This window comes from Protopterus annectens, chromosome 3.part1 (assembly GCF_019279795.1).
Source record: "Protopterus annectens isolate FY-2018-M chromosome 3.part1, PAN1.0, whole genome shotgun sequence".
NCBI lineage: Eukaryota > Metazoa > Chordata > Ceratodontiformes > Protopteridae > Protopterus > Protopterus annectens.
The window spans coordinates 365,078,179-365,104,590 of NC_056732.1; the positions used below are offsets into that span (position 1 = coordinate 365,078,179).

The window sequence follows — 26,412 nt, forward strand, 5'->3', positions numbered from 1 at the left end:
AGGGGCTACTGCTAAGTGTCGTGGATCCAGCCCCAGAACAACAACAGCATCAGACTTGCATCCTGATGGAGGTTGGATCCACACAGCAGCAAGACACTGAGCATGCAGGTAGGATGCCATATGTACATATGACTGTTCTGTACACTGTTACTTCATGCATGCATAAGGTGTGCACGTGGTATGTATCTGTCATCATGATATGTAATTGTGCATGTGTGATACTGGCATTATGAGCAGCTGATGTGTATAAGGGAACTGGTGTACTACTGTACTGTATCATATGCAGAAACAATGGCACACTTGTGCCCAGTGACATTACTTTCTTCATATTTCCTGGTCCCTCCCATCTAGCAACGAGGCAGGCCATACATGCTGGTGAGTGTGTTTATCATTACCTGAAAAACTATTTATAATACTAGTAAGAGTAGTGTAACTCAGTAGTATACATGCTGGTGAGTGTGTTTAATAATACCTGCAATACTCAAGTTAATACTAGTAAGAGTAGTGTAACTCAGTACTGATGTGTGTGTGTGTACTGTGGTGTGTGCATGTGTGCAAATGTGCCTGTGCCCATGTGTGCATGTGTGTGTGCGTCCATGAGTGCATGTGTCTCTTTCTGAATGTGTGCATTTGTATTGAAGTGCATCACCGTAAAATATGTCTTGAGACTGTAATCTGTGTTCCCTGTTTTCCTCCCGTAGGTTCTGGTGCTGCTCTGGTGACCTGCAGCAGGGAACCTGAATCTTGTGCCCCAGGTACTGATGATGAGGAAATGTCTATAATGGTGCAGGAAGGTGTGTCTGGGTCCGCCATTGGTCAGCCAGTTGACAGTACACAGCTGTCAACCCCTTCAATGCGCACAGTCATCCTGCCGTTACATCCTTTGTCACCATTGTCCCTAGGTGATGGCCAGTATGCATTGGGCATAGATCAGGGTAATGTGGTACCTGTGGTACATGCATCCCCACAAAGCAGCCATGAGCAGGGTCCTCCAATGGTACCACGCAGACAGTCGCCCATGGGTTCTCGTGGGGGCATCCATGGCCGTACTGCCTCTGGCCGACATGCCCAAGGAGGTATGTCAACCTCCACTATGTTTCGGACTGTTATGCAGGCACAGGCGCGTATGGAAAGGTACACCAGACAGGGTCTGAGGGAGCTGACAGCATGTCGCACAGCCATGACAGATGGCATGCGTGACATTGCGAATGCTATTCGTAATTTCACAGATATCGTTGACAGACGTTGTGGGGACATACAACAGCTGCTCCACAACCAGATGTCCATGGGCCAGGGCGATGGTGTGCGTTTGCGGCGTCGACGTGGCCGTATGCCGGCAACAGCACCAGCTGGCAGTCACCGCGTACGACAACAGGCCCACTCACACACCTCAAGTGCCAGCAGCAGCCCCTGCAATGCTGGGTTAGTGCAGTCATCAGGACGCCCCAGGAGACCACGTGCACGTGGCTCTGGACAATCCCAACAGGGAACTGTGTCCAGTCAACACACACCCGCTTCCGATGACAGTACCCAGTCTGGGTTAGTACTGGATATGGTCTGTAGCACCCCTGCCAGGCACAGGTACCGTGTCCGTGCCCACAGACACTGATCTGGATGACCTGACAGGTGCAGTCTGTGGCTGTCCACAAAACCCTGTACATGGCAGCCATTATGTGGGACTGTGTGCTTACACACATGCAGAAATTTAACACCTAGGGCAAACACATACACACACACACTGCACCAACACTGGTCCACCCTGTACTGCTGCCCCTCACAAACACACATACACACACATGTCAATTGGTGGTACCAGTGGCTGGCTTGGGCACACCTAACCCACACCCTGTGCATATGATGACACTGTGCCACCTCCTGCATACTACAACATCAGTGCAGGAAAAGGTAAAGACGTTGCTGATGCACAGGGTGACTACATAGATGTGTATAAGTAGTAACATGTTGGTAACTGTTCACTGTTCCACTATGATTGTGTGTATATCCCAGCATTCCTGCTGCAGTAACTGTATGAATGTCCTGAATTGTTATTTGCACCCATACTCCTTACCAAAGTGTACCAGCTGCACACCATCACATGCTACCATTGACTATGAGAATGTGCATCATGTGCTGTATTGTAGATTCAGCTATATGTATCTGTTCTGTCACACATGCATTTACACACACCCTGCTACCCCCACACATGCACATGCTCACCTGGCATTTCCATTATTTATTACCCTACATGAGTAGCTGTCGACACATGACAGGTGCACATTTGAAAAGTGCACTGTTTGGATTACTACCGATTTCCTCTTCTCTACCTGTACTCACAGGGTGCAGGCAACCTCATTAGTTTAAAAGTGTAATGTGCATCAGGTACTGTGGTTCCCTGATTGCCATATCCAACATGTTTTCTATACGGAAATGCACACACAGAAACATCCCACATCCACGCACTTGCCACATTCAGGTTTCAAAACACTATCTAGGTATGTTCTGGTACATGTGCGTGTTACAGTAGCATGTAGCACTATACTGAGTACTGGCAGTTGTCTGTTGTCATGTTGTTTGTATAGGGTGCTGTCAACATCACTGTTTGTCAAGGGAAATGTGCACCCTGCAGTGCGTAGCCCCATTTGGCAAAAGCCACATCCCACCCCCAGCATTGTGCACACACACTAACCCCACTCACACTAAAACACATACTTTCCATTTGCAAGATTCAAACCCCTACCTAACTGTGTTATGACACTAGAGACAGACACATTAGCAGAGTGCGCTATTTGCATTAGTGGGAGAAATCCTTTCTAATGCTGTACTTAGAGGGTGCTGACATCATCTGTGTTTAGGAAGAGGGATGTGCACCCTGTAGTGTGTTCTCCCAGTTGGCAAAAGGCACTTTTCACTCATAGCATTATGCACACACACAAACCCCACTCACGCTAACTCACATACATTCCCTTTGCAGGATTCAAACCCCTACCTAACTATGTTATGACACTAGAGACAGACGGATTAGCAGAGCGTGCTATACGAATTACTGGGGAGTTTTAATTCAGGTAATATAGTTATAGAGTGCTGACATCATCAGTGTTTCAAAAGGGGAATCTGCATCCTGTAGTGTACTTTCACAATTGCTAATAGGGGCATTTCCCGCACGCACATAGATGTGTTTGAGGTTTGCATATGTGGGGGATCCAGTACTCCAGTGTGATTAGTATATGGTTCGATTGCAACAATGAGGGATATACTTCAAGTGGTGAGCATTTTGTACTCATGTTTGTGATGATCAGGTCTAGTATATTTTCCCCTCTTGTGGGAATGTTGACTACTTGTTCCATAGCTAAAGAGTTTCTGAACTATGGGAACCCTAGAGCTTGGGTATTGTGGCTTGAGTAATGTTCACAGTCTGTTTGGGTAGTTGAAGTCACCCAGTATGATGGTGTTTGCAGAGAAATCTATACTCTCCTGTGTCGTCATGAAGGCTGTGTGGGATTCCTGAGTTTGAGAGGGTGATGCAAGAGCTCCTCTGTGTCTCTTTCCATGTGGTCCAGGGAGGTACGTCTCAGGTTGTTCACACCAGCATGGACAATGACTGCCTCATACTTGTACTTGCCGTGGAGTGACCTGAGTGCTTGTGTTATGTGGCACATTCTATCACCCGACAGGTAGCTAAATGTGACCCTCAACTTGCTCAGTCTGGAGAGTGGGATGTCAGTGTGTCTGACTATGGCATCACCTATTATAGGTGTGTCACACATTGTGTTTGGCCTTATGGGCTGTGCCTGTTAAGAACACTGACTTTGTGAGGTCTGTGTTGCTTGTGATATGTGTTCATGTGGGATGCAGCGTGTCTGGCCATGTCATTTCTGTCCGTGGTCTGGTAAGTATCACCTTTGGTGACATAGGTATTCATATGTCAGCTGGTGAGCATTTGCAGTGTTACCTACTGAAAGTGGTACAGCTTGTTTGTTGTACAATGGACTACATGCATCCCTGCTTACAAGTAGCTATGTTTGCATGCATGTTTCCTTGCAGTTACCCTGGAATACCGATCCGACCTGCCTTGCAGAGTTACACAGCTTCTGTGGACTCCTAGTGACATCTGCATAGCTTACTATATGTATGTTCTTGTCTCACTTGACAGAATGTCACTGTTTCTCCTGTTCACATGTACGTTGCCTGTGACACTTTGCATATGACTTACCTGGCATCTGTCCACGTGAGCAGTCATATATGCCACTGCAGGACTCTAAACCTGATGATGCACACACTCGAAACATTCCTCAGCATGGAGAACATCGCTATCTGTGCAGTAACAGATACCGGATTCAGGGCTACCAACAGCACCCCAGCGCTACCAAGTTATACCTCATACCATGCTTTTCAGGCACAAAACTTGCACAAAACCACAAAAGGAGGGGGTGTATTGATATTCATCCAAGATACCCACACCTCCAGGTTGGTGGCAAAGCACCAAACATCAGAGACTATCCATATGCAAGTAACAATGGGTAAAACTGCCTTCCAGGTTATAGCCTGCTACAGACCACCCTCACAAACACAGGAACCGCACTTGGCCTTCCTGAAAACAGTTGGAAATATGTAGGTCTGTCCATACACCATTATATTGGGTGAGTTAAACTACCCAAACATAGACTGGGAGCATGACTGTAGCTCCAGCACCCTAGCCCAAAGATTACTAGAATTTATATACCAAAATGCTATGGAACAACTTGTTACCACTCACACAGGAGGGGAAAACGTACTGAACCTGATCATCACCAACATGGGGACTCTGTGCTCCAGACCAGAAGTGTATCCCTCACTGGTAAGATCAGACCATAAACTAATCTCACTGGATATTCACATCCCAAGGCCACCCCCTGCACAGAAGAATACAGTCAACAACTCATGTAAAGCATGTTCACACCCTCATAAATGATGTGGAAACCTTCAAAGCCCCCAGGCCTGTTGAAAATATGGACCAGACTGCAGATACCTGTATAAAGGCATTCTATGGACACCTTCAGGAATGCATGGATCATGCAATCCCAGATAAAAGCAAGACCCAGTCCACCAAAGGTAGACATCCTGTGTGGTGGACACCAGCCATAAACAAACTATACAATAGAAGGATGAAGCTACTAAATGATACAACAAACTCCCAAAATGTGAAAGCATCACTGATGAGTATTAGAAGAAAACTACAGGCACTCATAAGATTGTCTAAGGCCATCTTTGAGAGAAGATTCCACAAGACGCTGAGGATAATCACAAGGCTTTCTTTAGTTATGTTAGGAACCTGGGTGGTAATTCCCAGATATGCTCAGAGGTAGTCCAAGATGTCAAAAGAAATACCAAACACACAGACATTGCCAACATCCTAGTGGACAGGTTCACTGCTAACTTCTTCCCCCCTCCACCAAAAGGGCAAATATTTTTCCCAGCAGAGTGCTGCCCCCCCTGACATCTCAGATGCTCAGGTAAGAGCTGCCCTCTCCAAAGCAATAAACACTGCATTAATGGGACCAGACAGTGTCCCAGGCTGTGTCCTACATGAACTCCAAGAAGAGCTACACCCAGACATAACACTACTGTTCAATCCCAGCCTTACTACACAATATGTGGCCAAAGAGTGGCGTACAGCAACAGTGGTCCCTCTACATTTAGGTGGTGCCTTAACGGATCCTGGACACTATCACCCCATAAGTCTGAATAGCTTGGTCTGCAAAGCTATGGCAAGGATCATCATGAACCTCATAAATATATATATATATCGAGGACCTACAGACACTGCATCATACACAGTTTGGCTTTGTTAATGGCAGATCCTGCCTCTCAAACCTGTTTGATTTCTTTGAAACGATCACCAAGGCCACTGTCAAGGGGAAGGTGGTCTACACAGCCTACCTGGACCTTGCATAAGCCTTTGATACAATACCCCACTTGTGCATTCTAGGGAAGCTCACCAGTGTACATATTAACCCCTATGTCACTACATATATTGCACAGTGGCTCAAGGGCAGAACACACATGGTTAGAATTGCTGGAGCCATGTCAGCCTCAAAGCCAGTTACAAGTGGTGTCCCACAAGGCTCAGCCCTGGGATCTGTCTTGTTCAGTATATATTTATCAGAGGTACAGGCCAACATGGAAGGACTGTGGCTGAGCAAGTCGCAGATGACTGCAAACTGGACGCCATAATCAACTCTCCAGCCAACACACGCATCCTCCAAAAGGGCCTCTTAGAAACAGGCGACTTGTGCCACAGCCATGGCCTCAAGCTGAATGTCTAAAAGTGTATAGTCAGTCCCTTTGGCAAAAACAAAGTGACCACAGAGTACCACATATGTGTTAATCCATTAAGTACAGAAGAAGGAATTATGGACCTTGGGGTACACAAGTTGATAGCATTCTCTCATTTGACAACCACATGGCCAAAGTGGTTAGAAAAACATTTTATATAGGCCACCTCATCATGAAGGGATTCACATGTAGATCAGGGGAGGACATTGTGCCTCTTTACTCATCCCTCATCATGCCCATAATTGACTACAATGCCCCTGTCGGCATGCACCTTACCAGACACCTGCAGCAACTGGAAAGACCACAAAAGTACCTCAACAAGAGGATCAAAGGGCTCAAACAGATGCCACATACTGACTGGTTAAAGAAACAGCAGCTCTACTCAGTGGCATACTGCCTCTTCATAGGCAATCTGTGCCTGACATATAAAGCCATGTCAAACCCTGACTTAATGGTCATGCTGCACCTCAGAATATCCAAATCCCATCAAGCTACACGCTGGAAAGACTTGAACCTCAGGAGTGATATACATAGGACATGCTGGAGGGACACATTCATAACTCAGAGGCTCCCTTCACTCTGGAATATTATCCCAATACAGGTTAGGCAGAGTCACTCAGTGACTGTCTTCAAGAGGAATATTAATGACTGGATGGGACATTGTAGGTTTACCCTGGGTATCACTTATGTGTCACTGTTAGACAGAGGCACAGTATACTAACCTTGGAAAAGGGCATAGCAAGATAGATTTACAATACATGGTGAAAGCCACACACATTCTGGCTAGGTTTATAAATGCCCTAGGGCAGATAGCCTAGTATGAACCTATAAACCTATGTATCTTGTTCACCATTGGCCCTATGTGCTGTTAATCACCAATGCAATCTCAATACTATGGTAGCATGTGCAAAGGTCAGTTGTCAGTCACCTCTATGGTACAGTTGTGGAATATGTGAGTCATGTAGTAATGTCACAGCTGCCACATGTACACAGTCAACCCTATCCCCTACCCATGGATGTACAACACATGTATGAGATGGAAACACATAGCCAAACTGTGGACTAAACACTCTGAACCCAGTACTGGCATAACCTGTCAGGTGGCATAAAATACTACAGTGACTGCAATACCAGTCTGATGTAAAGACCTACACTGACAGCAATACAAGCACGGGAACACACCGGGCCATTCGTGGAGCCTAAGAATGGCATCCTGCCTGAGTGTCAGACACCTCTGCAGCTGGCACACAGGCATACGTTAGGCCTGAACACAGCACACATAACACATAGCACACAAATTCTGTGTGCCAAACAAGCACAGTCTGTACAGCTATACAACACTCCTGCTGCAGTTGTGTTAGGTACTTTTATTGTCCGGTACAGTGAGGTCATGCTCACCAGGCTGGACAAGGTGAAGGTCACAGTGATATGCTCATGGGGCACTATGGTCCACCACATAACACAAGCATACAGGTCAGTCAGATGCATGGACACATATGACTCAGTCATTGTCCATGCCACTACAGCTGACGTGATGTCCCTCACTGGAATACATGATAGGGAACATGGAAGGGCTCACTGAGCAAGTGGCACAGGCTGGTAGAACCCTGACCTTGGTTGGCATCATACCCTCACCAGGAATGCTGACATATTACTGAATGCTAATGAATTACTGTAGCTACAACACCCTAGCTGAAAGGTTCTTAGCATGCAGTCACTGCATTGCTATGGAACAACTTCTTACCACTCCCACAACAGGTGAAAACATGCAGCACCTGTTCATCAACAACATGTAGACTATATGCCCCAGACCAGGTGTGTATCCCTCACTACTAGGTTGATAGCATCTACATCTCACACTGTATATACACATCCCACATGCAGCACCTGCGTAGAAGACCACAGTCATAATGTTACCCAGTGCAAATACCATGTATTCACATGTGGCAGGCATCACACATGGTAACTATTGAAGGTCACAGGTACATATGTGTATTTGGCACACACATACATCATGTGTGCATTGCCATAACTGGTTTAATTGATGTCATGCATTATTGTGAGAAACAACCCGCACACATGGGCATTCTGTGTGAGCAAAACACATGTGACATGTCTGGAATCAAAAGCCATAAATAATTGTGCTATTGTTTAGAAAGGGGTATGTGCATCCTGTAGTGTGTTTTCCCAGTTGCCAAAAGGGATGTTCCTTTCATACACACTTACACACACACTAACCCCCCTTCACACACACTTGCCATTTGCTGGATTCAAACCCCTACCTAACTATGTTATGACACTAGAGACGGACGCATTAGCAGAGCGCGCTATTCGCATTACTGGGAGATTTCATTTCTCCTGATATACTTATAGGGTGCTGACATCATCGGTGTTTAGAAAGGGGAATGTGCATCCTGTGGTGTGTTTTCCCAGTTGCCAAAAGGGATGTTCCTTTCATACACACTTACACACACACTAACCCCCCTTCACACACACTTGCTGGATTCAAACCCCTACCTAACTATGTTATGACACTAGAGACGGACGCATTAGCAGAGCGCGCTATTCGGATTACTGGGAGATTTTCTTTCTCCTGATATACTTATAGGGTGTTGACATCATCAGTGTTTAGAAAGGGGAATGGGCATCCTGTGGTGTGTTTTCACAGTTGCCAAAAGGGATGTTCCTATCATACACACTTACCCCCCTTCACACACACTTGTCACTTGCTGGATTCAAACCCCTACCTAACTATGTTATGACACTAGAGACGGACGCATTAGCAGAGCAGGCTATTCGGATTACTGGGAGATTTTCTTTCTCCTGATATACTTATAGGGTGCTGACATCATCAGTGTTTAGAAAGGGGAATGAGCATCCTGTGGTGTGTTTTCCCAGTTGCTAAAAGGAACATTTCCTTGACTTGCACACAGACCAACCACAATCACCCACACACACTCTGGATAAGCTGTCATTCCCTAGGGCAAACGGCCTAGTGTTGACCTCTACACCCATATGTTTAACTGTCAGATGCACATTATTTGGTGCTGATAGCAGTGTTTGCAGGTCTTTATTGCCATAACATTTCATGTTTGTATGAACAACTTGTGTATCTGTGGAAGATGTTTGCATATGGGGGAAATCCACTATATCATGTATGTCTCTGTAGTCATTTAAGTGTGAGCACTGGTCAGATTGCTATAATGTTGTTGGTTACTGGAATAACACGTACATATACCAGATATATGTGGCAAAATGCTAAACTGATATTTGGACCAAGTGTGTGAGCATGCCCAGTTCAGCCTTCCCATGGCATGTTGTGTGAAAGATGTCTCATTTATCAAAGTGTGTGAGCATGCCCAGTGTGAGCTTTACATATGTTGAACTCTGCAGCCCATCACATTTGTGGATGAGTGTGAACTTCAACAAATATCTCCTGTTTATGGTTGTGTGTTCTGTGTCATGGTGTGTAGTTACTGTACAAATGCTTTTTGTGTGAACACAACAGGGATTATACTGTGCCTGCAGGGTTTGCATGGGACACTTTGCATACAATTGTCAACATCCGTTCATACTGACCTAACACTGTAGTACTGTATAGTGTAGTGGTTCAGTACTTTCACTGTAGTGGACAGTATCCTGGGCTTTAGTCCTATCACTGCTGTACATTTCCATAGTGAGCACAACAGCCTGGTTAGGGTCCAGTTGTGCACATCTGACCATGTTGCATTATGTTAAGATATTAACTACTTACAACAGCCTCGTCCAACATCAGTAGTGTATTCCACAACATAGGTGTACATTGGCAAACACTACCGATGTGCCCCAGGCCATTTCTAATGCTAGTCAGAGAGTGTGTTTGTCCTTCAACACATTGTAAGTGCAGTTTGCCATGACATATGTCATGTTTAGTATACTGTGCCTCTGTCTACCCGTGACATAACAGTGATACCCAGGGTAAACCTACCATCTCCCATCCACTCATTAAGATTCCTGTTGAGGAGAATCAACGAGTGACTCTATGGATAACCTGTACTGGTAGTTTACTCATGCGTGGGGGTGGCTTCTGTGTTATGGATCATGCAGTATATCTTGTCCTATGTAAGTCAGTGCTGGGGTTCAGGTCTCTCATGTGCATAGCTCACTGCCATTCAGATTGTACAAGGTGCAGCATGTTAATTGATTCCAGCTTGGACATGGCTTTCTACATCAGGCACAGCTTGCGTCTGGGTGGCCAGCATGGCAGTGTGTGGAGTTGCACTCTGTTTAATCAGGCAACACATTACATCTGTTCAAGCTCTTTGATACTCCTGGTGAGGTACTGTTGTGGACTTTACAGTTGATGGAGGTGTCTGCTGAGGTACACCCCACAGGGGCTGTTGTAGTCAATTGTAACGCTGATGAAGGATAACTGCAGAACCACAATGACCTCCCCTTATCTAGATGTCATAACCTTCATGATTAGGTTGGTATATGGATTGTTTCTGTTAACACTACAGCCACATGTTTCTCCAATGCAGGATATCTATCACCTTGTGTACCCAGGCCTGTCATTACATGTTGAGTATGTAATGGGTTAACACCTATGTGGTAATTGGTGGTAACTTACTGTATATCCACAGAGGTTGACTATACAGTTTTCTCCATTTAACTTGCTGACATTGCTATGGCACCAGTTGTCTGTTGCTATGTGGCCCCTTTGTGGGATGCTTGTGTCAGCTGGAGTGTCAGATATGTTGGGCAGTTTGTAGTCCTCTGCAAACATGTTCAGGCACAGTCCTTACATGTTGGCCTGTACCTATGGGGCATATATACCAGACGGGGAAGGTCCCAGGACCAAGCTTTGTGGGATACCTGTTATATGTGGTTTGTAGTCTGACATGGCTGCAGCATGTCTGACCATGTCAGTTCTGTCATTGGTCTGGTTTGCAACCCCTCTAGTGACATAGGGGTGTATATATAAGCTGGTGAGCATATCTATATTGAACACGTAGGGTATTGTATGGAAAGCTTTGCAAGGTCCAGCTACGCTGTGTGGACCACATTGCCCTCATCAGTTACCTCAATTACTGTTTCAACTGAGTCACACATGTTTAGGGGCAGGGTCTGCACTTAATAAACCCACACTGGGTAGGGTCGGGTGTCAATAGATCCCCAATATCTTTATGTCTGCGGTACATGCTGATCCTTTCCATAGCTGTGCAGACCAAGCTTCTCAGGATTCTGTGGTGGCTGTTTTTAGTATCCATTCAGGCGACACCTTTCTTGAGAACGACCACTGTTGTTGTACACTGCTCTTTGGGTACATATCCTGTGGTAAGGCTGACATAATGTCAGGGAGGCAGCAGTCTGCTGGGAAAGATATTTTGCATTATGGGGGGGGGGGGGGTTTGCACTGCGTCTGTCAGAATGTATGTTGGCAATAAGTGTGTGTGTTTGGTATGTTGTTTGTAATATTTGTGTGATCCAGAGCATATCTGGGAATTCACAACACGCTTCCTACCATCAGTTGCAGCAGCCTTGGGATTATCCTTAGTGTCCTGTACAATTTGTATCATAATAGGTTCATAGGTTCATACTAGGCTATCCACTCTAGGGCATTTGTAAGCCTAGCCACAGTGTGTGTGGCTTTTGCCACCCCTTGCTATGTGAATATTATGGCCATTTATGATTTACTTAGCTGTGCCTCTGTCTGGACATGACACAGTAAAGACCCCCAGTGTACATCTACAATTATCCAGCCATTTTGCCAACTTCCTGTTGAAGAGTGTCAGTGAGGGGCTCTGCCTAACATGTAGTGGTATTCTGTTCCAGGGTGTGGAGAGCCTCAGGGTTAGGTATCTGTCCCTCCAGCACATCCTATTTGATTATGTGTTGAGGTTGACATCTCTGACTCGCACAGCTCCGATGGCTTTGAGTTTTCTGGGGTGGAGCATGTCCATTACTTCTGTGTTGGACATGGACTTGTACAACAGACATACAATGCCTCTGTGTAGGCAGTATGTGACTGCATTCAGCTGTGGTGTCTACAGCCAGGCAGCATATGACCTATATTTGAGACCCTTTCTAACTCTTGGTGGGGTACCTTTGAGGTCTTTCTAACTGCTGCAGGTGCCAGGTAATGTACATCCCAAATGAGGCATTGTACTACATTATGGGTCTGATAAGGGAACAGTATAGGGGCACAATGACCTTTGTTGACGTAGATGTGAATCCTTTCATGATACAGTGTCCAATATAGACAGTCTTCCTAGCCAAATTGGCAATGTGACTGTCGCATAACAGGTTACTGTCCACTTGTGTCACTAGGTCCCTGATTACTCCTTCCATACATAATGGTTTACCACCTATGTGGTAATTTGTGTGTGCCTTGTTTTGTATTTGGTGGTACATTCATACTGTCCACTGTCTTCAGGACAGAGGGGTGGGGTTCCTGTGTGTGAGTGTGATCTGTAGCATGCTACAGACTGTACAGCAGTCTTGCCTATGGTTAGTTGCACATGGGTGGACTGCAATGACGTAAGCATTGTCAGTTAACTGGACATATAGGTGTCTGTGCTGAATATGGATACTCGCCCTCCTTTTATGTTTTGTTCCAGGTTTTGTGGCCATAACACATGATATGTGGCATTACCTGGTAGTGCTGGTGTGCTGTCACGAGGCTTGCAGCAGGTTTCTATCACTGGACAGACATCGATGTTCTCCATACTGGGGAGGGCCTCAGGAGCATGCATATTGAGGTTTACACGTCTGGCATTGATCAGCATTACCCTTCTGTTTCTTTCCAGTTTTGTTTTCTATGGTGGTGGGTTAGTCTTTTGGGCCTTGCCTACAAAAGGATCTCTGTAGGTTGCAAAAGCCTTAGGCAATATCCAGACGCCCATGGGTAACAGGTGCAAGCCATCCCTGGAACAGCAGCATGTCTCACTATGGAGTCACCTATTACAACTGTATCAGGCATGTTGTTTCTCCTTCTGTCCTGTGACTGTTTGGCACACCAGCTTTGTGTACTATGTGTTACATGTGCTATGTCTGGAGGTTGTTTTATTGGGTGTCTGCTTTGGAGGCTTGTGTTGGTGTTGTGCGTTTGTAATTAGGGCCTCTGGGAATGTTTTTGTGTTTGTGTTTGGTTTACAGTCGTTGTAGGTCTATGTGGGACTGGGTTTGTGGTGTATGTGGTTACCTTGTCCTCCTTACTAGTTTTGACAGTACTGATTTGGGGGTGCTCAGGCTCCGGTTTGGCTACCTGGTTGCGTCTATCACATATATTTGTATTTATTGGGGTGAGTTGTTGTTGTGTGTGTACTTGGGACAGGTGTCACATTGCCTCTGGATTCACAGATTCTACTTGTTTTGCCTGGCCTTAGTGGATTGTATGTGTGGTCAAATTTTATTGCCATACTAGTGATCACTGATTACTTCACTTTTTATGTTTGATCTATCATGTGGTAGCTTCCTCATTCTCTTCAATGGTTTAGTAATTGCTGGAGTCCAGCATGCCAGATGCCTGGGTGTATGGCATTGTGTCTTGTTGTTGTTTGTGATTGCAGACTCCAAGCACTCTTGGCTGTGTTCATGGAATGCCTGTATAATAACATGTTCTGCAGTGTGTCCAATATTCTGGACTTGCACAGGGCTTTTCATGGATTCCACATTGGTTTGTAGGAGTGCAAGCTATGCTTTATACATGTGTTTCACTGTGGTATTCTGGCCAAGGACTGGGGTCGAGATATGTAACTACAGTGTGATTATTCTATGGTCTGGTCTTACCAGTGAGGGATACACTTCTCATCTTGACATCCAGTACACGTATTTCTGATTATCACATCCAGTATGCTTACCCCTCTTGTGGAAGTGTTACATTTTGCATGTCCATTTTGTTTGATGGATTCTGGGAAATTTTCTACAAATGTGTCGGTGCTAGTATAATACAAAGAGTATAGTGACAAACTTCTCAAAAGCTGACTTCACACTTCTTCAGACTGAGATGGTATCCTTTAAGCCCACTGGGCCAGTGGAAACCACAACACACAATGGTGACTCCTTCACAAACGCTTTCACGGACATCTCCAAGAAAGCATGGACCATGCAATCACAAATAAAACCAAGACCCTCTCCACCAAGGGAAAGTGGCCTGTCTGGTGGACCCCAGCCATAAACGAACTGTATAACAAAAGAAGGATACTAATGCAAGACAGAGCTAAATCTCCTAAAGGGAAGGCAGCTGTGATCAGCACTAGTAAAAAGCTACATTCTCTCATAAAGACATCCAAGGTCAACTTTGAGACAAAAATCACCAAAGACAATAAAGATAACCACAATGCCTCCTTCAGTTATGTCAGAAACCTGGGTGGGAACCCTCAGATATGCTCAGAGTTGGTACACAACAACATAAATTTCAGTGACCCGACAGATATTGGCAACATTCTGGCAGACAGGTTCAGTGCAATTTTCTCCCTCCCTCACCCCCAAAAGAAGATAGTTATCACAGCTGAATGTAACCTCACTCTCATCTCAGATGTCCATGTGAGAGCCGCACTCAGCAAAGACAAAAACACAGCATCAATGGGACCTGATGGTATCCCCAGTTGCGTGCTACGTGAACTCCAAGAGGAGCTAAACCCGTATATAAAAATGCTATTTAACCTTAGTCTTGCTACAGGATATGTACCTGAACACTGGCGTACAGCAACAGTGGTCCCACTCCACAAAGGAGATGCCTCCACAGACCCTGGGAACTACCACCACACAAGCTTAACCAGCCTTGTCTGCAAAGCTATGGAAAAGAGTCATTATGGAGCTCTTAAACAGAGACATTGGTGACCTACAGACTCTTGATCCCACCCAGTTCAGCTTTGTAAAGGGCAGATCCTGCCTTTTGAACCTAGTTGACTATTTTGAAACTGTTAGTAGGGCCATTGATGAGGGCTAAGCGGTCCACACAGCCTACCTGCACTTGGCTAAGGCCTTTGACACAATACCCCACTCAGGCATCATAGACAAGCTCAGCCGCTGAAATATAAATCCATGTGTCACAGGATAGGTTGCAAAATGGCTAAAAAACAGAACCCATAAAGTCGACATTGCAGGTGCCTTGTCAGATTCAAAGCCAGTCACAAGTGGTGTCCCACAAGGATCTGTCCTGGGACCCCTCTTATTTGGCATTTACTTTTCAGATGTGAAAGCAAACATAGCAGGGTTGTGGCTGACAAAGTTTGCAGATGACTGCAACCTAGGCACCATAGTGAATACATCAGCTGGCACACACATCCTACAGAATGCCCTCACAAAAACAGATAGCTGGTGCCGGAATCATGGCCTGAAACTGAATGCAACTGATGTGTAGTCATCCCCTTAGGGAGGAACAAAGTACCCACAAATTAACACACAGACAGCAACCCACTGAGCACAGAAAAAAAAATCAGACACCTGGGGACCCATGTAGATAGTGACCTCTCGTTTGACACCCATGTTGCCAAAGTGGTTAGAAAGACTTTCTATCTTGCCCACCTTATCATGAAGGGTTTTCCATCCAGATCAAAGGAGGTCATTGTACCCCTATACTTCTCCCTTATCAGGCCCATGATTGAATACAAAGCCACAATTGGTATGTACCTCACCCAGCACTTGCAACAGCTGGAGAGACCCCAAAAGTACCTTACCAAGAGGATCAAGGGTCTACAACACATGTCATATGCTTCCAGACTAAAGAAAATCCAGCTCTATTCAGTAGCATACCGCCTACTTACAGGTGACCTATGCCTGACATACAAGACCATGTCCAATCAGGATTTGATGGACATGCTCCACTGCAAGCAGTCCAAATCCACCAGAACCATGAGAGCTAAAGATTTGAACCTCAGCACATACATGTATAGGACATGCTGGAGGGACAGATTCATAACTCAGAGGCTTCTCACACTCTAGCACAGAATCCCAGTTCATGTTACACAGAGTCCCTCACTGACTCTCTTCAAGAGAAATCTGGACAAGTGGATGTGAGATCGTAGGTTTACCCCAGGGGTCCTCCCTGTGTCACTACTAGACAGAGGCACAGTCAATTAATTTGATTAAGTAAAGGGGTCATAATGTGTCACTACTAAGTCAGAGGCACAATATTCGGAATCTATTCTGTACACTTATTATCACTGTAAGGGGTGGCAATAGCCACATCACTATGGCTAGGCTTATAAATGCACTAGGGCAGATAGGCTAGTAGTAAACTATGAAACTATGGTGTATGTGTAGGTATCTTCAGTCAGGCAATATAATGTGGTTTGGGGGGCTTGATATCTTCATGTATTCCAACATAGGCCTGGTGCAGTTCCTGCTATTAGGACAGTGGCCTGCAGCAAGGTATATAGTGGTAGGCAGTTTTAGCCATTGGTATTTGACAATGGCTAATCCATGCTGCTTCTTGTTGTGGTACCAACATGGGGGTGTGGTTATCCATGACATTTATTGCTAGTCACCCTCATTTTGTAGCTTGTTCCATGTTTTGCAGCTGTACATCACTGTATGAGGGTGTGACCTGGTAGTGTTAGGGTGCTGATGTGGGCTTTGACACTGTTTTCTATTACAGCACTGATATCTACATTCTCTATACTGTGTGTGTTTACACTGCACGCATCTTGCTGTTTATACTTCTGACTTTGGGTAGCATTACATCTAGGTTCCTATCCCTTGTGGTACCCATGAAGGTGGGTTTGTGTTTTTGTGGTTCATGATTGGTGAGGGTGGATGTTAGTCAGCGTCCTCAGGTGTGCATATGATACATGGTGTTACATTACTTAACACATGACATTCATGCCTCAGGTGGTGCTGCAGGGCTGCCTCTGTTGGATGCACATACTACACTCCCTGTACATGTTTGGAAGCAGGTTGTGTCATGTTAGATGTCCCTGTTACTATATGAGTGAGTCAGAGGGGGTATCAGTCCCAGTGTTCCTACTGAGCCAGTGTATGTGCTATGCGTTGCCTCTTTGCCAAGGCCAGGGCATACTGGGCATGCCTCCTTCTGCCTACTGGGGCAAGGTCAGGTTGTTCCTCCTCCGAGTCACCCTCTGCCTGTGGTGGCCTTGGCAATGGTGGGGGTATGTTTGGCCCAGCCCTATGCTGGTCCTGCTGCAGCTGTTTCCGCAGGATCATATTATGTAGCATAGCACATATCATGATCATTTGGGTACATGTAGTTGGTGTGTACTGCAAGGCTCCACCAGATATGTCCAGACACCGGAACCGTGACTTGAGCAGCCCAAACACACGCTGTATGACATTACGTGTTTGTGCGTGTGCCTCATTATGGCGTTCCTGTTCAGATGTGTGTGCATTTCTGATGGGTGTCATCAGCCACAGCTCAAGTGCATAACCTGCATCCCCCACTAGGTGTCCATGTGGGAAGTCCCCACTGGCAAATGATTGGTACAGCTGCGTCAGATGCCAGATGTGAGAATCGTGGTAGCTCCCAGGGCAGCCAGCAGACACATTCATTATTATGCCCTGGGCATCATACACGACCTGGCAGTTGATGGAGGGGAATCCCTTGCGGTTAATATAGGCTCTACCCCGCTCACCGGCTGGTGCTTTGATGCGTATGTGCGTGCAGTCTATTGCACCCAGTACCTCAGGGTATCCCGCTATTTGCTGGAAGAGACGCATATTGCTGGCCACAACCTCATGGGCATTAGGGAAATATACATGATCACCGACATGTGCTGATATGGCATCCAGGAACTGGTGCAGTACCCTGGAGGCTGATGCTTGTGATATCCCCATCATATCACCAGTTGGTCTCTGGAAGGTACCTGTTGCTAGTATTTTTAGGCCAACACATACCTTGGTTTCCACTGGGATGGGTTCCCCTCTGTTGGTTCTGTGTGTGAGACGTGGCCTGCACAGCTCAACAATTTGCTGCAGAAGGTCTCTGTCCACTCTGTACCGCTCTACTATCTCCAGCTCATGTAACCCATGGTAGGTGACCCTGGGCCTGTATACTTTTCTCCTTCTCCTCACTCTGGGTTGTCTGTCAGCATCTGCATTGTCACCACCCTCAGCAATTCGCCTATGCCTGATTATAACAGCTATGGCAGCCCCTAGCATTTCTGCTCTGAGTTCAGCTTTTTCAGTTTTCAATTCTGATAGCTTACTCCTTTCTTGCAGTATCTCTTGAGAGAAACACCCTGCACTGCTGTTTGAAGTGTTTTAAGTGCTGGGTTGGGCTTCTAGTCTGCCTGTGTAATTGCCTGCTTCCAGTTGTTATCACCAATTAACTCCAGCAGTATTCTCTCACAGCTTCCTTGTAATCTGGTTGTTTCCTTTTTCCTCTCTGTTTCCTCAGGGGGAGCAATGTGCACACCAGCTTAAGCACACTCACAGTGGCTTAGACCCGCGCACACATACTTACACAGTTTGGACTTGGCTGATTCATGGTAAAACGCACACACACACAGCCTTATACATCAGGCAACAGGCTTCCTGATGTTTACATTGCCTTACACACGTGCACGCCCGCGCAAACTGTTTAAAACGGTTTGCAACACGCTCCCACATGGTGAACCTGCCTTACACGAGCGCACATGCGCACATGCACTTATATCAAGAAAGTTTGAGTGTAGGGATAGTGTACACCCTCTATTTCTTGACTTTCCTAGTGTTCTGTTGGGGAAACACCTCTCTCCCTGATGTCTGTCTGTCATCTGTCACTTTACACTACTCTCCAATGTGATACATTTATTTCTGTCATTCCCCCTCGTGATGTCACCTACCTCTTACTCTATTCCTCCCCCTTCTGCAACTCTTACACTACTCGAAAAGTGCTCATTAGCTATGTGGCAGTGTGATTCAGTATTGTAACCCTCATTTACATAGGATTGCCTAGTAATGTTTAGTTACATCTCTTACACTGAGCCTCCCCCCCTTGGCAACCACTACATGGTGGCCATATTGTATTTGGTCTGCTAGTCCCTGCATTGTCATTCCATGTACTACATAAAAACCCACAATTGTGGGCTTATAAGCTTCGGTTTCCACTTTTAGGCAGCGCACCCTGTTTGCACAGGTGTGCGCTGCAGTTAAACATCAAAATCCCCCGAAAAAAAAAAAATTATTTTAAATGATTTTGCAACACTTTTTAATGCCAATGGCCACATATTTGGCCATTGGCATGCTAGATGACACATATGCAACCTTTATTTGGAGCTGACATAGCTCCGTTGTAAATTTTGCAGAAATGTACTCCGTTGTCAGCTGAGTACATTTCTGCAGCTGAAACCTCCGTTACACGGACTGGTTTGGGCTTCCTGGATCGCTCAAATACCTCATTTGCATATCTTTGAGCTGCAAATGAGGTGTTGAGCATTTCCACGCCCAGTCCGTGTAAGAGACGTTTTAGCTGGCTCTTACACGGAGGTTTGGGCTGTTCCTGGATCGGGAGGCTTACACGGAGGCTTACACTACTCTTAAACTCAGTGTAAGCCTTCGTGAATCCTGCCCATAGTTTTACTTTTGCCTACATACTGTTAAACGCAATATGTTAGGAGACAATGCACTGTCATTTAGTGTTGTATTTTTAAGCTTTATAGAGTGATTTTTTGAGCTTGTGTTGAAAGTATTTGCTACAAGTCCTGAATTAAAACTGTTGAAAAAGTTCACACAGGAAAGATGAAAAATAGTGTTTTTTAGTGTTGAATGTTCTTTGATGTAAATAGTGAATATTGGAAAGGTACAAAAGCAAACCACTCCACAACTGGGATTCACTTGGAATTGGGAGGGTTTATGTCCATTTGTGGGAGGAATTCATCTTTCAGCATTTTTTTGTATAGGCAACATTTTCTTTACTCTTGGTAATGTATTTAGGGTGTCTAACAGTGATCACAGTTATGTCTTGTTATTCTGTATTCTGTAATGTATTCTAATTATGTTGTGTAGTAAATGGTACCACTATATGAAAATGAATGTATATGTGGTATTCATAAAGACTGACTGTCTGTAGCAGTTCATTGACCCCATCATTACAGTCTTCATTTCATAACGGTCATCATAACTTCCCTCAGAAATACAGTGACTTTGGAGTTCATTGTCTGCAATCGCAAAGTACAGCTTCCTCAAAAAGGGAAATGTGGGAGAGTTCAAACCATACAGAAAGAAAATAACTTCTCCTGGTCAATTAGTGCTTGTAAACAGATGGTCATTTCATTTATGTGATTTAGACAAAACTGACTTCAGAGAAAATTGATTTGAGCTCACATACTGTATCTGTCTTACTTTGGTTATCTTGAGTGAAAACTGAATGTTATTTCCTTTTAAATTTGTTTAAGCTTAAAGGTACAATGTTTTTTTCAGTACTGGGGTATTGCCTGTGCTCTGCATTTTGGCACCCTGTGAACCTCTTACCATTTTTGTCTCTAATGTCAATTTCCTTTGATCAACAAGTAGAAGAATTTATTTCTTCCTTTAAAGTATGAGTTGTAACCTTTTATTGACATTTGCTTGCTTTTGTAGATGACAGAAGAGCAAATTTAATTTCATACTTTTCTGCATACCAGTTAAAGGAATACCAGCCAAGTGTAGCTATTAAAACACTGAAAGACATTGAATGCCCAGTTCTACAGAGCAGTGACCTAAGAGCAACTTCCGCTGAATCATGTGATGCACAAGAATTTTTTGACTGGCAAGGTGTAGTGTTTAATGAGATTGAGAGGTAAATCGAAGTATATTATATGACATACTAATTAAAATTTTAACATCTGCAGTGAGTACTGAGATATTGTCTCGTCTGTCATTCATAGCGAAAATGACTCTGGTAACTTCCTGTCAACCTACTGCTGTCCAGATCCTAATATTGTTGCTGACCAGGCTACCCTGTGTACCATCACTGGATTTATCCTTCCAGAGAAGATACACCTGTTATTGGAGAGTCTGTGGTAAGGCTGTTTTTCTGATGTTTTACTGAAACTAGATGGTTTCTTTGTGCACAGGAAGTGAAAGATATAATCCTCCCTGATGTGTACTGTGGCTGCATTCATTTTTTACACTATGTGCCTTCAGAAATCTGAAAATTTCTTTGTCCTTGTTTGCTTGTTGCAAGCACATGCATTGGATGTCACTTGTCAACTGTATAAGTATACATGACACTCTAGTCTGCCAGCTGTTTTTTGTTGCTCCCACATTTTGAGTCATAATTCTGGCTTTCATCCTTAAGTTTTTTCATTTGATGTCTGTGGCAGTGTCTTTATCTTGCTTAACTCCAGCCCTGCTCTTGAATTTCATAGATTGTTAAATAGCTGCTGAGACATGTCAGGCATTTTTACTGTTGGAAATTATTCTCAATTTAATTCTTTTAGCAGTTCTCCTTCATTGGCTAGCCTGTTCTTCAAGGCTTTGGGACTCGGCAGCCTCAGTTGTGATGGTACCACGTGAGATTCCATATCCTACCACAGGAGACTTTCAATGTTCAGTGATCCAAAACCTTGCCACTTCAGGCAGGCGACCTCTACAATGATCGATGATCTCAGACAGTCTCTTAAAGGAAAAGTCCTTTGTAGATTCTTCCCCCAAAACTGGCATTCACAGTAGATGCCTTCTCCTGGGAAGCAGAAGACTAAGACACTGTCGGGGTCACATGGAACAAGGACTTTGATCCATTTAGAAAAGAAAGATTCACATAAGCAATCTTTTCCATCTGAATCAGTGGATTCCATAATGCCACATTATCATGGTAGATTAAAATGGTAGTTGTGTGCTACATCAATAAATAGGGAGGAATGTACTCAAAATTAGTCCAAAATGACAAAAAATACACCAAACCCACAGACATTGCCAACATCCTAGCTGACAGGTTCAGTGCAAACTTCTCTCCCCCTCCCCACCAAAAGGGCAAATATCTATCCCATCAGAGTGCTGCCCCCTGACATCTCAGATGCTCCGGTAAGAGCCGCCCTCTCCAAAGCAAAAAACACAGCATCAGTGGGACCAGACGGTGTCCCGGGCTGCGTCCTACATGAACTCCAAGAAGAGCTAAACCCAAACATAAAACTACTGTTCAATCTCAGCCTTACTACAGGATATGTACCCAAAGAGTGGTGTACAGCAACAGTGGTCCCTCTCCACAAAAGGTGGTGCCTCAACGGATCCTGGAAACTATCGCCCCATAAGCCTGACTAGCTTGGTCTGCAAAGCTATGGAAAGGATCATCATGGACCTCATAAATAAAGATATTGGGGGCCTACAGGCACTGGATCCTACCCAGTTCGGCTTTAAGGGCAGGTCCTGCCTCTTAAATCTGGTTGATTTCTTTGAAACAGTCACCAAGGCCATTGACGAGGGGAAGGTGGTCCACACTGCCTACCTGGACCTCGCAAAAGCCTTCAATACAATACCCCACTCGGGCATTATAGATAAGCTCACCAGCTTAAATATAAACCCCTATGTCACTAGATGGGTTGCAAACTGGCTCAAGGACAGAACCCACATGGTTAAAATTGCTGGAGCCATGTCAGACTCCAAACCAGTTACAAGTGGCATCCCACAAGGCTCAGTCTTGGGACCTCTCTTGTTCGGTATATATTTCTCGGAGGTACAGGCCAACACGGAAGGACTGTGGCTGACCAAGTTCGCAGATGACTGCAAACTGGGTGCCATAATCGACTCTCCAGCCGACACAAGCATCCTCCAAAAGGGCCTCATAGAAACAGACAACTGGTGCCAGAGCCATGGCCTCAAGCTAAACGCCAAAAAGTGTATAGTCATCCCCTTTGGCAAAAACAAAGTGCTCACAAATTACCACATAGGTGGTAATCCATTAAGTACTGAAGAAGTAATTAGGGACCTGGGGATCCAAGTTGATAGAAATCTCTCATTTGACAACCACGTGGCCAAAGTGGTTAGAAAAACATTTTATATAGCCCACCTAATCATGAAGGGATTCACATCTAGATCAGGGGAGGTCATCGTGCCTCTTTACTCATCCCTCATCAGGCCCATAATTGAGTACAATGCCCCTTTTGGGATGTACCTTACCAGACACCTGCAGCAACTGGAAAGACCGCAAAAGTACCTCACCAAGAGGATCAAAGGGCTCAAACAGATGCCATATGCTGCCCAGTTAAAGAAACTCCAGCTCTACTCAGTGGCATACTGCCTGCTCAGAGGCGATCTGTGCCTGACGTATAAAGCCATGTCCAACCCGGAATTAATGGACATGCTGCACCTCAGAAATTCCAAATCCCATCGAGCTATGCGCTCAAGAGACTTGAACCTCACCACTGAAATAAATAGGACATGCTTGAGGGACAGATTCATAACCCAGAGGCTCCCTTCACTCTGGAATAAAATCTCAGTCCAGGTTGGGCAGAGTCCCTCATTGACTCTCTTAAAGAGGAATCGTGGTGAGTGGATGGGAGATCGTAGGTTTACCCCGGGTAACACTTCTGCGTCACTGTTAGACAGAGGCACAGTATACTAACCTCGAAAAAGGGCATAGCAAAATTAATTTAAAATGGGTGGCGAAAGCCAAACACACTCTGGCTAGGCTTATAAATGCCCTAGGGCAGATAGCCTCGTATGAACCTATGAACCTCTATGCAGAGAGTCTGTGACAATTTGGCCTGTTCATACTCCGCATGAAAACAACTTGGCGGAAAGGTTGAACTGTTATACCCGTATACCCTCACAAATGAGAGAAGAGTTCCTTCACAAACAAAAATGATGTTCAGGAAGTGAGCTTTCCTAATCTGCAGTTTTTTGCCTGCCCCTACAAACATCATGTGTCCCAGGAATTAAATAATCTAAATATTTCCTCTCCCTATTGACAAGGGCAAAGGCTTGTTGACATAGACTTATTCCAGAGACCTGATGTGTGTCTTTCTCCTCTTCCACCAATAATGGAGTTTATTTTGAAAAAAAAAAAAAAAATCTGAGGCAGTGATGATACCACTTGCTGCTTACCAGTCCATACAGATTTGGTTTCCCATATTTCAGCAGTTCTGTCTGGCCTTTTTTTTTTTAAATTACTGTCCTACCTGTATGAGAAATCTGATGTGGATATTCATTTTTGCAAGCTGATAGATTGGCTACCCCAGTATGGTTAGGTGTGAAGTCTGAAGAATTATCAACTAGAGTACTGTCTATCATTTTCTCTTCTTAACAGATTTCTAGTTAAGAGTTGTATGGATGAACAGAAATGTTCAGTTGGAGCTTGCTGATCCTTTTTCCTCATTAGTATTTGTTGTTGGCTTTAAGTATTTCTCTTTCATTGTAAATTTTACTGCTAAATATAATTTGTTTGTTATGTAAGACTCCATGTTCTTAGGTCCTGTTAAGGTTCTTACGACATTCTATAAGGCTCTTTTCTTGTTTAGTTATTATCATTTTATTCTAGAGAAGCTCACTGTTCATCTCTTTGAATCTGCAGCATTAGCATAATTTTCTTGGAAAACATCACCTCTGATGGTTACCTCACCAAGGTGCACTTCTTATCTACAGCCATTATCCATGACAACTCCTTATCTGGTCTTTAAATAAAAAGTTTCACTGTGTAACAACCCCTCCACCATGCCTAAGATGACTACATTTAGACTAATTTAATTCATTCATTACATTTGCCAGTTTTTTTCTTCTCACAGTACTCTGACCAATAAGAGCATCGTCTTCACTGTGGATGAACACAAGCAGGCTCAGGCATAGGCAGGACAAAAAAAAAAAAAAAAACATAAGAAAAGTTGATGCAGAATGTGGCTAAGCAAATCCTATCCAAGTAGTTTTCAAGTTCCATTGTCTTCTGTTATGAAAAGTATGGTCTGGTAGTTTGCATAGAGGAGTAAGATTGTGAGCCATTAATGAGCCAGTTCTGTGGTATAGGGTTTGAGTCCCTCAGTCTTCATTTGCCTACTGTGTGACCTTGAGCAAATCACTCAACCAGTCAGTGCGTAGGGGTAACTAGGAATTTGGGTTAGGCTCTTCAATGGTCCCTTGGACTTAAACCTAGTAATTGTCTTTGAACCTATGGTAAACCACTATAATAATGTCCTAGAGTACATTCTATGATAGTTGTCGCTACAAACACAGCCTTATTTATTAATGTCTCTATGAATGACAGTTTGCAGCTCCTGCTTGGTTGTCCATGAGCACCTTTGCAAAACATTAGAACTTTGATGGTGACCTCTAGGCTTTGTTATACTTTTCTACCATGGGTATTAAGGGGAATATTCAAAGAGGATAGTCACCCAATAGGATTAAGCTGTGTACTCTTGCCCTATGGGTATTAAGGGGAATATTCAAAGAGGATAGCCACCCAATAGGATTAAGCTGGGTACTCTTGCCCTGACTGTCCCAGCAGTTGGAGCACTGTGAACTTGGACAAAAATAACGATATGGGCACACAACATGATTTGGATCTGTGAGTAGAGCTGTGACAGCATAATGCATTTTCTCTCCTTCTCCTGTTTCATCTATGTCTCACTTCATCCAGAACTGGGGAGATGTTAATAGTACATTACAGAAGTTATAGGTTCATAGGTAGGTACTAGGCTGTTGGCCCTAGGGCCTTTACAAGCCTAGCCAAGAAGGTACCCTGGCTTTTGCCACCCAAGAAGATTATTTTCCTGTGCCCCTGTCAAGCAGAACCACAGAAGTGATCCCCGGGGTGAATTTCCTATTACCCATCCAATCATCAAGATTTTTTTTGAAGAGTGCTAATGAACAGCTCTGTTTGACATAGATAGGTAGTCTGTTCCAGAGTATGGAAAGTCTCTGGGACAAGAATCTATCCCTCCAGCATGTTCTGTTTATTGTGGTGACAAGGTTTAGGTCCCTAGAGCATGTAGCTCGGAGGGATTGGGATTTCTTTAAGTGGAGCATGTCCAACAGCTCTGGGTTTGACATAGCTTTGTATGTTAGTCAGAGATTGCCTCTGAGTAGGCGATATGCGACGGAGTAAAGCTGGAGTTTTTTTTAGACCGTCTGCGTAAGGCATCTGTTTGAGGTCAGTAATCCTCTTTATGAGGTATTTTTGTGACCTTTCCAGTTGTACATGTGTTACATACCAAAGGGGGCGTTGTACTCTATAATGGGTCTAATGAGTGATGAGTAGAGGGGAACAATGAC

The 26,412-nt window shown here is 44.6% G+C and overlaps 1 protein-coding gene across 2 annotated transcripts in view; it reads left to right on the plus strand.

Annotated features, from left to right (window-relative positions):
- Positions 1 to 26,412, plus strand: part of RPP40 (ribonuclease P/MRP subunit p40) — a 431,856-nt gene that overhangs the window by 268,715 nt on the left and 136,729 nt on the right. For both annotated transcript variants that reach the window (XM_044066823.1, XM_044066824.1), the window contains 2 exons: positions 20,812 to 21,010; positions 21,099 to 21,233. In XM_044066823.1, coding sequence (XP_043922758.1) covers positions 20,812 to 21,010; positions 21,099 to 21,233 — 334 coding nt within the window. The remainder of the gene's footprint in view (positions 1 to 20,811; positions 21,011 to 21,098; positions 21,234 to 26,412) is intronic.